At 40.0% G+C, this 14,456-nt stretch overlaps 1 protein-coding gene across 2 annotated transcripts in view; it reads right to left on the reverse strand.

Annotated features, from left to right (window-relative positions):
• Nucleotides 1–9,629, reverse strand: part of LOC6614558 (dual 3',5'-cyclic-AMP and -GMP phosphodiesterase 11) — a 40,293-nt gene extending 30,664 nt beyond the window's left edge. The window contains exons 1-2 of one of the 2 annotated variants that reach the window (XM_032713879.1): nt 8,608–9,629; nt 2,860–2,931 (exon numbers count right to left, since the gene is read on the reverse strand). In XM_032713879.1, the coding sequence (XP_032569770.1) occupies nt 2,860–2,920 (61 nt within the window). In that variant the 5' untranslated portion in view covers nt 2,921–2,931; nt 8,608–9,629. Of the gene's footprint in view, nt 1–369; nt 670–2,859; nt 2,932–8,607 lie in introns of those variants that run through there. The other variant, XM_032713880.1, reaches the window with a different exon arrangement.
• Nucleotides 9,630–14,456: the final 4,827 nt, after the last annotated feature.

Consider the following 14,456-nt stretch of genomic DNA (forward strand, 5'->3'; position numbering starts at 1 on the left):
CAAAATAGCGAAAAGCACACACACACAAACACACACGCATTTACTCTCCCAGCCGCAAGTGGCGATAAGCACAGAAAATGCACAGCTGGCAACACTGGCGCCGCTGATCAGCTGCAAAGAATAAAATGCATTTTTCCCCACTACGAGATACGATACTCTGCGAAAAAAGATCGTTGGATCACAAAAACCATTTAGTTTACCCAGCCACTTAGCGGACGATCTAGAAATTCAAAATTGCTTTGCTTAATTTTACGCCTTTTATTTGGCCTGCGTTAATTGTGGCACCGCTATTATGCAGTTGTGTATATAGATACTTTTTCGTTATATCGGCTGAGATATTTATGTGGGTATGTGGGTATATTTTCACACCTTGGCGACACACAGACACGTACACACACACGCGCATCGGCGAATTGAGCACGCGACCGTTGATCGCGTATTAAATACGTTTCATGGGCTCATCTCGAAAAGATTACTTTTGTATTCGCAAATTTCCAATTTGATTTTCCTTACACACACGCACAAAACTCTGCCCGAATTTCAGATATATATGGTTTTGAATCGATTGCCTATTTATTTTTGTTAGTTGCCATAGAGCAGTATTTTAATGTAATTTATTTTCGGGCCGCTTTTGTCGCGCGTTCTCTTTTCGAGCGAACCGAACGCTTTGAATATCTGAGCGATACTAAGGCGAAGTGCGAGCGGCGAACGTAGCTGGCAGATACGCGGCGAACAACAAGCGCGGCGAATTCGCCTAAAATAAACAAAGCAAAATGCTCAATTCGTTGCGAGTGTGTGTGTGAGCTGAGTGATTTTCTTTGTTTTTGACTTTTTATTTACATATGCCGTTTTTAGTTTATCGCTCTCCACACGCTCGTTTAGCGCGTGTTCCCTTTGCGCTGGCATTCGCATTCAACTTGTTGATAGCGCTACATTTTTCTTTTTTCTGATTTCTTATCAGCGAAAACAAATTGTATCTGTGTTCTGTGACCTGGGAAATGTGCGACTTTATATATTCCTTTTCGCTCTTGGCCGTAATTGATTCGACTGCTTGAATATAGAATAAACAATCGATGGCAAAGACTAAAAGTCTGAAATTGAGAACACACAAAGTATTTTCCTATTTTGAGTAATTACAGAAAAGGCCGATGACCTTTAATCTACAAGACTTATTTAAGTTTTTTTGTTGCTTTCAAGCTTATAATAACAATAATTTAACAACCACTTTCGTTATAAATTTACTTTTTAGTTGTTTAATCCCTGTTATCTAACGAAATATTCTTCTCCGTTATGTCAAAAAATATACATATATATATTATTCAACATTTTTATATCATTCTTTATCACACGAGCACGAATGAGCTCGAATTAATAAAAGAGATTAGGAGGCGCAGTGAAAAAAGCAACATGAGATAATTAATTAAACTTATTTTTTTCTGGATTCCCCTGTAGATTCGAACAAAGACAACAGCTGTTTTCCTTGTTCCCCCGGTGAAATGCAATTATGTGACATGACTCAAAACCCATTGTATCCAAGAATGCACCGTTAGTTGGACAATAAAAATTACTTTCAGACCCACAAATACGCCGAAAAAAACCGGCTTCGAGCCAAAAGAGGAACAAAAACAGAAGCAAAATTCAGATAAACTTTGCATAAACTTCGGGCAGCTTTTACTCCGCCAATAAAAAAGCTCAAAAAGTTACGATATTGAATACGTTTTGAGTAAAAGTAAAGTAAAGTAAGTAAAGCCGGTAAAAAGGCAAGTTCATTTCTACTTCATGCGGAGTCTTACTAAAAAATCAGTTAATTTTTTGAGTGCCACATCTGCATAGTCTTACGACTCACTGTTCTATCGTTGTTAAAACATATCTTACGAGAAAAGGCTATATTAACTATTGCTATAAATTTTGCCTTTTATTAACGGATTAATATTACAAATAGTACAAAAAGATAACAAACGATTTCAGAACCTCTAACAAGCTATCTTTTTTAAATTTTCTATGATTTAAGTTTACTTTTCACTTATTTTGTTTCGGCCTTTGTTTGCCAGTGTTTTTTGTGAGAACGGAAACGGAAATGAAGGCTCCGAAGTGTGTGTGTGTGTGTGCGGGAGGCCCTATAAACCACATGGAGCGTGCAGCGACGACTTTCGCTTCCTGAAAAGTGTTGACAAAGCGTGGCAAGCCACAAGCCGGCCGTTCTGCTGCTTCTTCTTACCATTACAAAAGCAAACACAAAATCCGCCGGTCTGGGGTTCACTGTACCGAAGGGGCGGGGTTGCGAAAAGGGGGCGTGGGAGCCACGCGACAGCAACCATAAATTGTGCAAAGTTCTCTAGTTCTGTTGGTTGGCTTTGTTTGTTTGCCTGCCCGCTGTTTGTTTGGCCGCTTGTTTGAAATTAATTAAAACTTTATGTGATTGTTTTCAGTCGGGCAGAAGTTAGTGGGGGCTAGTGTCATCCAAACCCCACTTGACCCCAACTAAATAATGGGACCTGAAAAAAGTCCAAATCCATTGCCATTGATTTCGATGTTGATCCAAAATTCATTTGCTAATTGGACTGTTTCAAAATTCATAAACCTTTCTTTGATTCCGTGTTCTCAATTTTACGCCACTTAAAATCTCGCGCTGGTTCGTTAATATTTTATGGCACAATCACAAAGCGAGATTCTTAGACCATCTTCTTGTTTTCAACAGGCAGGCAGGATAATGAACATTTTAACATGCAAAAATGGCACTGAACCCTGATGGCTTTCGCCTTTAAATTCAGCACATAAATCTGGTCAAGAATTAATGCCACAAAACAGTGTTGATTGATTAGCTGGGAAAATGGGAACAAGAGTTGGTCTGGAACTTACCAATTTTACGTCTCGCCCGCCATAAAACAGGCGGCGCCGCGTTATTTGGGGATGATGCCATTCCAATTAAATCTGCAATTGAAGACATCGAAAATTAGTTTCATAATTTTGAGAGGATTTACCTAGAAACTCATTTAACATTTGCAACACCATTTAATTGCCAGATTAATTGCGGGTCCGTTTCAAATGGTTCGTTGGAAAAACCCTCGAGCCGCGAATCCGGCAAAAACTTTTCAACAAAAAAATTCCATACAAAATTATGCGAAGATAACATTGAACAGCCCGAAATACAAAATACATCCGCCAGCGAAAAAAGGCAGTGAATGAATGCCGGCTGAATGGGTGAATGACTGAGTGACAAGATTTGATTAATGGAGTCAGCAGCACAGCAACATCATTAGACTATCTATGCTTACAAAAAATATGCAGAAGTTGGCAGACAACATTATAGCCTCCTGAGACTATGGAAGATATAATTTGTAGTTTTAACAAAAAATATTTAGAACATACATATATAATAACTATATGTGCCAAAGAACCCGAGTTCGATATATATAATGTCCCATAAAAATGTTGACCAACCCTACACAAAAAGATCCTAGAGCTTTGCATAAATTATATATTTATTTGAAGGCACTTTAAAACGATGGATATTATGGAAATATTCATTAGGTCAACAAAAGTCGTTTATAACAGACAATTTAAAAGAGGCAAACCAAATAAAGAACTGAGTAAGCGCTTGTTGAGACAACAATGCGTGCTTTTTGGCCACAATATGATCGGCAATAAGCAGTGATATTGCCAAATTTTTGAATGAAATTCCATTCAATGTAGAGGAACTTTCCTCTGACTGTTTGCCTTCTTGTATTCTTGTATGTGTCGGATGATTGCCCTGGTTTATGACTTTTCTCTGCGCATTGCTGCTGGCTCATGTTTGGTTTTTCTTATCGCGACACATTGCTGCCTTCGCCTTATCAGCGGAAAACAGACCGGGCCGACCTTGACTTTTTATCTCACATTTAAACGCCACTCTTCAATCTTCGTCGCCACTCAAACAGTCGCCCAAGGCGTGGAAAAGTCAATGAACCGATCGCCAACCGACTGACTACCGAAAGGTTTCTCGCCTCGATTTGATTTCATTTGATTTCATTTCGTTTATGTTTTTAATGAATTTACCAGTAACAAGTTCATTTCTACAGTAAGGATTGGCTAAGCGCAACTCACTTTACCATTTCCTGATAAGCAATAAATTGTGAACGCGCATCAAGTGAAATGTAAGAAATGAATTATACAAATAATAAACAAGAAGCGCGTGCGTACACGCAGAAAAATTGTGCATTTAAATATTTATGCAGATGAAGGTGTAATGAATACAATAGCCTCAGTGGTTGTATAATTTAATTTAAATAAATTTTACACAACATATGCATATGATTTAATATTCTACCATTATATGAAATAAATCTTTGGTAGTTGGCAAGCAATTTTTTTGCACTTCTTTTACTTTGTTTATGGGGCTGTCAATTTGATTGTATGAAATTTCATTGTCAGTTGGCGCCTATTCGTCGATCAGCGTGCTCGAGATTACTCGACAGGGGCGGAACAGATAGTGTTGAGGGGAGAAAGGGGCCGGCCGGAGCAGGGCCCGCTTCCACGGATTTAACTGCGCACAATTTATTTGCAATTAGTGGTTGCAAAACACAGAAAACATTGCCAAGACAATGGTGAAATGAAATACAAACAGTTAGCAGGCACGGCAAAAAGTCATTAGATAAGCCCACTTTTAAAGGCAGAACAGCACTATAGTAAGTTAACGGCTTTACAAATGTTCAACCGATTTCGATTTCCGATAGTTTCCGATACGCCAATCGCTAATTGCTTAGCATCAGTTTAGTTTTCTATAGCTCTGAATTGTAACTTTACAATTTAACTACTTTATAATCAATCCCTTAGTTTAAATGACCTTCCCTCATTTTTGGACATAAACATATACTCTAATTAAAAATGCCCTCGTAAACGTCATTGGACTACTTCAGCACTTGCCCAATCAATTTCGCAACTTGCCAAAAAAAAAAAAGAAGTGGCCAAGGAATAATAATTCATAATTAATACGAAACGCATATCACGCAAACGTTGACCGTTTTGTGACTATAAAATGCGTAATCATCTAAATAATAACAATCCACCTTCGCTGGGGCCCCATAAACCGTAAACAAAAATTATTGTTGCAAATCAAACAGCAGCTGACGATGGGTAAACAACAGGCAGCTAGAGAGCCCGGTAAACAATAAAACACGAGCGGAGCAACTTGGCAAACAGAGGCCTCAAATTGGCCTGGCCAAAACGAAAAAGAAACGGCGGGGGAAATGAAAAAGGAGAGCGCAGCGAATCTAGGTGAGATCTGTGGGGGGCGTTCCATCGCTATGTGGCCAACACCCACACCCTGGCAGGCCATCATGGAGCTGTGGGTGGAGCGGCCCAAGCGACAGGCAACAAATCAATCAGCCGAAAAGTACATAAGAAAAAGTTGCGACTTGTTTGGCATTTTTAATATTTCTGCGCTGCCAACTAAGATGATGCTTTGCAATCTTAATATATTTCGTTTGTCATTCGTTTTTTGTGTACACACTCTAAATGGCTGTAGGGCCATAACCATAGCTGAAAGTTGTGTATGGTAGGCCATAAAGTATAAACTGTATCTAAGCCGGTTAAATGCAATCTTAATCACAAATCTGCCTTTTAATACAGCTTGTCAGAAGCTTAGCTCCTTATTTGAAAAATGACTTAACATTTCTGCTAACTTTATAAGCCCCTACATAAAAGGTGTGAGGCATATAAGATCTTAGACTACATTGTACACCTGGTGGTCTTAAGCATTTTAAAACCCTAACTTCCTATTTAAATTGGTTAGTAATAACAATGTTCAGCTCTGAACCCATTTGGGTTAAAACATTATGAAACTTGTTTCTTCGTGGCATCATAAAACCCACTCCAAGCTTTTATGTAGCTGTGTGGTTTTCATTGCCCGAAAATCGTGTGCTTTTCTTTTGCTTAAGTTGGAGCAATTGTTTGGCATACAAAACAACCTCAAACTTAAAAGTATCCGTGAGTGTTTGTTTGCCTTTTCAGTGCGGCTGTGCGGCATGCCAAACACTTTTCTTTTTGGCCCAAACTTTCGTATCTTTGGGGACTTGATAACTCGATAGAGCGAAGTGCATGGAGTTGGCTTATGACTGGTGGCTAATGCGTCGTTTAAATGCTGACATGCACGTTGTGAGGAGATAAGATAATGCCACATAGCACATACCACATACCACAAAGTGAAGTATATAATATATCCTGTACTTGGCACATATTTGATATTCGAGCGGATTTGTTCGCGCTGATAAAAGCGTTGATATCAGAAGCCGGGTCCGTCACATTGCTAAAACCCACGCGTATTTCGAATTAACATTAGCGTGCTGATTAGGCGAGTCAATTTCATTCGCGGCCAGCACATTTTCAACACATTTCTGAAAAGATTTTATGGCATTGTACTCGAAAAGTGGAACTCCCTTTGTTGCCAGCTGCTGGGAAATTGCAGTGATTCACTTGGCGACATCTCAGCCATCTCAGGCCTCCCAGCCGAACCAGTTAATTAACAATTTCTCGCAAAAAGCCAAAATCTTTCCACACTTCGGCTAAGTGACGTGCATTCAGGTGACGCAAGTCTCTGACGTCTTTGATTCAATATCGAGTTATTTCTGGTCACTTCTGGGCTGGCTGTCTGCTTGAGGAACACACGTGCCGACGGAGTTCCGATGCATTGGACACAAAGAAAAGGGGGAGTGATTTTATAATCTGGCCAGCAGGCACACACCTGACAATTGAGTCACCCGGCATTTGCGGGGGAATATGAATCTCTTTAGTGGGAAATGGCCCTGCCAGCTGATGAATATGCTAAGTTTAATTAGTCGCTGATAAGTGAGTGAGTCACATGAGTACATTTGAGAATGCTCGCTCTAATTCCAAAGATAACGATAATATATATTCGAGTAAATCAAATGAATATCTTCATTTCTCTTTTGTCTTAATTTAATACATCTGCTAAACGTGATAATCATGGCCAGAGTCGTACGACTTGCTTTATTAGTTTTATTTATTATTAAAATCTTCAAATCAGTGGCTCTAACTTATGAATGTCAAACCGGTTTGCCAATTTTTGCATATTAAATTAAATCATTTCTTTTCGGATTATGAAGCCAAAAATCTTAATAGTCTTTCGCATGCTAAAACAAATATTTATCTGTTTACCTATATTTTAGGATGTTCACTGGTTTTTTGTCAGGATATATTTTCCGCAATTTAAATATTATCTGCCACTCATCTGGTCATTTCCTGAAAATTTCATCAACCAACTGGCAGCCCCCAAAATGGTAACGTGTACTGGCGCTTATCTGATTCACGTGGTCGATGGAGCTGCTCCAATTTTCTGACAGCTAGACAAATGCCCGTTCTCACCGCTCCAAAAAAGCCCACACACGTTCATAACAATACTCATATAATCATCGCTGTAATCATTATCATCATCATCGCCGTAGCAGCAGAGGGATCTCTCTCCCACCTGAGTTAATTACACACCTATGGATGTTTTTGTGTGTGTGCCAGGCATAGAGAACAACAGCAAAATATTGGCGGTTAAATATGATAGTTATAATGCGAAACACGTTGAGCGGCTGCAAACCGACTGAAACTGAGAAAAATATCAACCGGAGACCTTAACGACGTGATTGATATGGAACAGGAAGAACCAGCGGAGCGAAATTTCGACGGGGAAGTCATCGCACGATTTATTGTGTGTGCACGCACACTTATCGCACCCACTGTACAAAATACTACTTGTGGTTGTAACATTTTTCAATGAAGGAATCGAAAGAAATCAATTGTACTTCTCTTATAGAAAAGCATTCATTTTAGGAAAAAATTAGAGAAAAATTAACAATTTCTTGAACATCAATGGCAATTTAAAATTTTTGGCATTCAGATAACATAAACATATTGAAGCGACTCTCTATAACATTGAAAAACTGCCGTTTTAGCCAGGTAAGACTGTAATTTCGGACCGCACTTACTTCAGATAGATAGAAAAGGGCGGAACAGATCTTTAATTAGCTAACGGTAAACCTAGTTGATCTGACAGGTAGGCAGTGCTTGTCATTCGCCGAGCGTTGAGATATTCGGCCCAGGTGGGCAACTGGATGCCCAGAAGGGGGTGGAGGCGTGGTCGAAAAGGGGCGGAAGCGGGAGAAGAGGAAGAAGGCACGCCATAAACATGAAGTGCTGTCTGAAGTGTCTTATCTTATGACCATATAACATGGTAACTCTCTACCTCGAACGTTAACCGGCTAACGAGCTTGCAAAATCGCTTCGTGCTTTATTTTATTTCACTTACTTTTCTTGTATTTATTTTCATTTTTTGACAGTCTCGAGCGGGCACTTCATGGCACAAGTGAAATGGCCAAGTAAGCATAAAATGCAATTAAAAGAGGGATCGCAACGTGAAAGAAACTAGAGCAAGTTTAAGAGTACCCAAAAAGAAATGGGCAAGGTAAAAGGTGTGAGTCGAGTTAAGAAAGTTAACACTCTGAAAAACTCAACGTATTTATCCAAGTGAAAAAAACTAAGTTTATTATTCGTAAAAGCGAACTACATATTCGATCATCAACAAGTTTTTCTCAATGAATTTCCCGCCTTTGCCACAGAACTTACAGTATTTATCCGCCTTTGAGGGGTTTCCCAATTAATCCAAATTTATAGGGTGAACTATGATATTCCTCAATTTGTTAGCTTATTTATTTTCTAGCCTTTTTCCACCGACTTGGCAATTGAAATAAATTTGCCGTTATGCGAGCGTTGTTTAATATATCACAAAAACGCACTTGTGTGTGTAGATTTTATGCGCGTGTATATATATATTTCATTAATTCACTCAACTCTCTTCGACTTTCGATGAAACATTCGCGTGTTGAATTTGTATTTTATACTTTTTGTGTTTTGTGTATTTCGGTTTCCTTTCCCTTTGTTTCTCGCCCAGTTTTTTCCCAACGAACCGGGCAGGCAGAAAATGGAGAAAAAACACTGTCACTGCTTTTAATAAATTAGAAGATGTATGGAACTGAGACGACGGCCAATTATTTGTTGCCCGATTTCAGTGCGACCGTTGTCATTAGAAAACACGATTGTAAAATTGTGAAACAATTCTCTGGGGCTCATATATGTAGAAGTTGGGATAAGTAGGCCTTTTTGCGAATGGGCCTTCTTTATGGTTTCGCACACCAACGCGCAGCTGTAAATCAGACTCTGGATTGGTAAATTCTGCCTCCTTTGCTCAGCTCTTTCGCTTTGCTTTGCTCACTGCTTCTGCTTCTGCTCTTTCTTTTGTTTAACAATACACTTCACTGTTATTTGAAAGGGGGAACGGAACTTCTGGAGGTTCTAAAAATTTCCCTCGATTTCCGAACCGCAATCGCATTCGATTCCTCGCCGAAGTTGAAAAAAAGGCGTAAAAAGCGAAACACACGCGCACAACACGTTCAGCCCGATCGGTTCACGATCATCATTATTATCTCGATCCCAAAAATATAATAATATAATCCGCATCCAGGCTGCTGTGCACCTATTTCTTTTCGCCTTGGCACTGCCTTCACTTTCGGCGAGAATCAGAATCAGAATCCTTCGCGACCGGCGATCCGACTACTGTCAGCTGAGCACTGAGCGCGACGAGCGGTGAGCGCGAACTGAACGGAAGGCTAAAGCTGCTCCACCAGCGATCGTGGAGCAGCGCAGCCGGCGTTGGCGTCGACTGAGCAGAGATGGCGACTGAGCCGAATTATAGCCATTTTAGCTATTTTAGTACGAATGTTAGCGGGAATTTAGGTTTTGTTTGAATGGATTCTCGGTATTTATATCTTAATTTGTAAAGAAATTGGTTATAAGAATAACAAAATTCGATCATTACGTACATATTACTAAACAAATGCAACTTTGCTAAATTTATACATCCAGTAAATGGTAACCAAGAAATTAAATTAATCCACAGATGTATTGGTTAGTTTGAAAAATCAATGTATTAAGCCTTATCATGAAAAGGAAGAACATATTCATTGTATACATAATTTATGGGCATAGCAATATTACGAAATATTTGCTAGCGATGAAGATGTTTGGAAATCTTAAACTGGGCCAGCACTAGAAGGCGCTGCCTCGGTTGGCAGAGGGAGCCGAGCAGCAGTGGAGCTGCAGCTGGAGCACTTGGATTCCACGTTGTAAAGTGTTCTTTTGGTTTGTTTTTTTTGGCTTACCCCGCTCCCTTTAATCTCCTCTCTTTTTGGCAGCTAACGGGTGCAAAGTCCATTACCAAGAGCGAGTGCATCCGATAGGTATTCGCATTCGGGAGTGCATCCAGTTTTCAGTTTTTCTGTTTTCTGTTTGCCGTCTGCTGTTTGCCTTCACACCTTCCGTCGCCCCCCTCCGCACTTCCCATTGCCCATTTCCCCCTTCCTGCTCCACTGCACATCCCCCTCCCCCCTTTGGATGCCCTCCCCCTGCGCCCCTGCTCGACTAGTTCGCCGAGCTCGGCGGTGCTAACTGAAACTAATTCTCGCGCTGCGCTTTCCGCTTTGCATTCCCCTGGGATCCGCGGAGGGTATTAGGGTATTACGTCTGCGAGACTTTAGAGGACACTATTAATGGAGTCACGGGATTGGGGAAAATTAAAAGATCAACGCACTAGTATAATCTCGGGATCTGGGGATATATATAATTACAGGCTGTAAAACTTAACGCAAAAAGAGTAACAGCGCCTACAAAAATAGTTAAAGTCAGATATAAGAGCTTATGCAGTATGCATTTCCGACCAGAACCAATAAATTATATACTTACATTTGCTAATTTCGATTTATAGGACTATTTAAGGGGCCGCTAGTTTCAAAAGAAAAGTACATCAAGTCAGAATACTCGAACTTGCTTATATTTACTTGGTGATTCAACTATTGGCTTTTTAATTCACAATATTCTGCTCTTCCAAAAATAAATCGAGCACAGAGTATTGCCGCTTCATTGTGCCCAAAAATGTGTTCTCGTTCAAGATTTCCTCGAGCTCTTAACCTTTGCAGTCTCTGCAGTGTCGACATATTTTATTTTGGGTCAAGAAACCACCGAAAGCAAAGCCAACGGAGACTTGCAATGATCGCAAGAGGCCCCAAAAAGTATCTTTCTAAACCGAAACCGCAATCGCAACTCGACAGACCCGAAACGCTCGCGTGATTTGATTAGTTGGAATTGTGTTTGTTTGCACGGATACACAGATACGCCGATGCGCCAGATAGCCCAACAATCAGATACCGATACTTAGCAGCCCCAACATATGGCGGGGATGTGTTCATAGCCACTCTGGGATATCAGTTGAAACTACCAATTAGCGACCTCACAGCAATCGGGTCGATTAGTCACAGGCCATTTGGCAATAGAAGGTGGCGATTTGCTAAACTTTTGTTGCCCTATTTGCATTCTGTAAAATGCCGAAAAATAAAAACCGAGGAAAACACCTCGCGCCGTCACCACTCGGTTGCTAGGTTTGTGGCCCGTCCGTCACATGTGATGTGTACATACACCCATATCTGTTTGCTCTTGGTGGTCTACATAATGGGTAAGAAAAAACAGACACCACATGTGGCTGAAGCTAACTGTGACATTGCCCTCCGCCAGACAAAAGGCCAAATTCGAGCGGATAAAGACAGCCCCAAAATCGAAACAATTGTCGCTAAGTAAAACAGAGCAAATCGAGAGCAAATAGTCGGTATTTCAACTAAATCAGGCGATGTGCTCGTGTTCCGCAAACGACAGTTTATCAAACAACACACCGGAAAATTACTGTGAGAACTCCGCATTGGATCAATGAATCTGCTGGTGTCTGGAATCACTTGGCCACAATTTTTGTGTAAAGGAAGCTCTTTTAAATCAGCTTACATGCATTACCAACAACGAAATAGGGCTTTTAATATGGGAAACCAGGCTGAGGTTAAAGCTAAATGTTAAATGTTAAGTTACATTTATGGGTGCAAGGTGCATACTAATGCATGGAAATTCCTAACTAAATTATTTAATTAAAAGATGATCATTGATCCTTGTAAGCTTATAACCTTTTCCCAAACAGACACTTTGCAATTGGCGTAATTTTTGTAAAAATAATGTAAGTTGCACATCGTTAAGCTAGCCAACACGAGCCCACCAACTGGCCATCGCAAATGTTTGTGCGGCACCCCCTCAGCCCCCTGCAACCGTCATCAATATGCCCATCAACATCAGCGCCATTAAAAATAAAGCACACATTGAAAGGCAACGTGCGCCAATTGTCGGAAATGCAAAAGAATTGTGCAAATTTCCACTGAAAAGAGGGAAATCAAAAAACTTGTTCGCTTGATTGGCGCTCAGGGCAGAAAAAGGCGGGAAACGGTAGATCAAATAAACATGTTCAACTGAATATTTTAGGCCTTTGTTCTCCCGGCCAAAAAAAAAAATTAAAAAAAACGAATGAATGGCGCATAGTATGGGAATCGCGAGAACCAAGTTACCCAAGCTTCCTTTCCATTTCTAAAAATCGCAAACAATTACGAAAATGTATTTCTTTCCATTCACATTTACATTCGTTGACAAACAGACGCAATAGAAAATCTCACCGCTGTCAATAACGGGCACGTTTCGCATTTTGGCCGAACAAAACTGCATTGTAATGGCGAGTGCTATCTAAGTGTTGTATCCACAATGGCCAAACAATTGCCCCGGCAGCACATACAAGCCCACTCGTAGGAAGCCGCAAATTAAAGCCAAGATAATCAAGATCGAGAAAAACAGTAAATGAAAAAAGCAAGATAAATAACAAAATACAGCGAGACTTTGTGATGCAAATCTTCCACAACCAGCACGAATTATTCAATGAAGACGAAGCAGCTGCATCAGGTAAATAATCGAGACGAGGTGCTAATCGAATGCGCAACGTGCGACACGGAAAGTGGAAAGAAAACTTAACAGAGCCGCCGCCATAAACATAATGTGCGTCTCATAATGTACATTAATTGGCCAGATGTCTTAAAAAATATACTTTGAAATATACTCTTAAGTGATATCTTACAATCAATAAGCACCATACTTAGCGTAAGAAATGTAAAACTATCTACTGACCAAGTCATTTACAATCATGATCCGTACTGCACCTACGGAACGAAGCGGCAAGAGTTAATGAGCAAGTGAAACACTTATGAGTCGACATGAACTGGCCAGTATATTTGCTTTGGGGTCACTGTGTAAGGCCATTGGAAACCCTTTTAGCGCTGCCAGGGATCATCGAACGGTGACCGAAAAGCGCGACCAGCATTGAACTGCAACTTGCAAATTTCTAAAGCAAAGAAAAGCGAGGCAATCGCCTAATTGAGCCGTATATGACGGAAATCGCTTGAGACGCAAATAAAAGTCCGACACGAATGCAACAGAAACTGACAGCTGAACAAGTTAAAGTCATTAAAATACCTTGGCGACAAATGTGGTGGCGAGTACTTGTCAAATCGTCACGACTAAGTGGCGAATTATGCTGTATTTTGATGAATTTCTCATTCAGGAAATTCGCAAGATGCCATTCCAATGTATTGCGGATTAATTCTACAACTTGTTGAGCGTTCTACTACTATATTTGTTTAGTTTGATCAGACGCGTATTTCCGTTCAATTCGCATTACTCATACGCCTCGTTAACATCACTCTACGCAATGTTTACCGTTTACGGTAAACTGATTCTGGTTTCACTCAATAGAGCTTTCTGTTGCGATTTTAGCCGAGGCACAAACCGCACGTAAGAGTGAATACCGTTGACGTAAAGCTTTCAATTTATGGATTCCACAATTTATTTTTTATATCGTAAAAAATATAAATTTAATTAAATGTTAAATAACATCACAAAAATAAATGAAAAACTAAGTAATAGGAATACTGATATAAGTTATATGACAAAAAATTCTCAACATTTACATATTTATGTTTAATCTAAAGTGAATACAAACCATAGAAACCGCAAAATGTTTATCGTGTTTACAAATTTAATGCATTTTCCAAAATTTCATGGCTGCACATATTTATTTATTCTTCTTTTATGTTTGCGTTTATGTAAATCCAATATTCACGCTTTTCGAGTCCTTCACACAGCCGACGAGAGTCATTCAACTTCCAGTCCCCCAAAAATCATGACCATAAAGCAAAAAAGTGACCCCGACAAACGACCGAATAAGCTGAATGCTCCGGGCCAGGATTTCCACCTGTGGCCACCGTGATGGGCACCAAAAAGAGGAAAGTCAAAAGCCCAGATAATGGCCATAAAAGAGCAACAAAAGCCGGCCAAAGCGAATAGAATGCTGCACATAACGATAAATACATTCCTAAATGTTTATTGTTCCATTTTGCTACTTTGTTGCCGCATCTGCTGAGAGATTCAATTTCAAATTTGTTGATCCCGCTGTTGTAAAATGCTAAATGGCCAATTATTTTGCACCTTCCACGAGGCACTTGAGATTC

Source organism: Drosophila sechellia, chromosome 2L (assembly GCF_004382195.2).
Source record: "Drosophila sechellia strain sech25 chromosome 2L, ASM438219v1, whole genome shotgun sequence".
Lineage (NCBI taxonomy): Eukaryota > Metazoa > Arthropoda > Insecta > Diptera > Drosophilidae > Drosophila > Drosophila sechellia.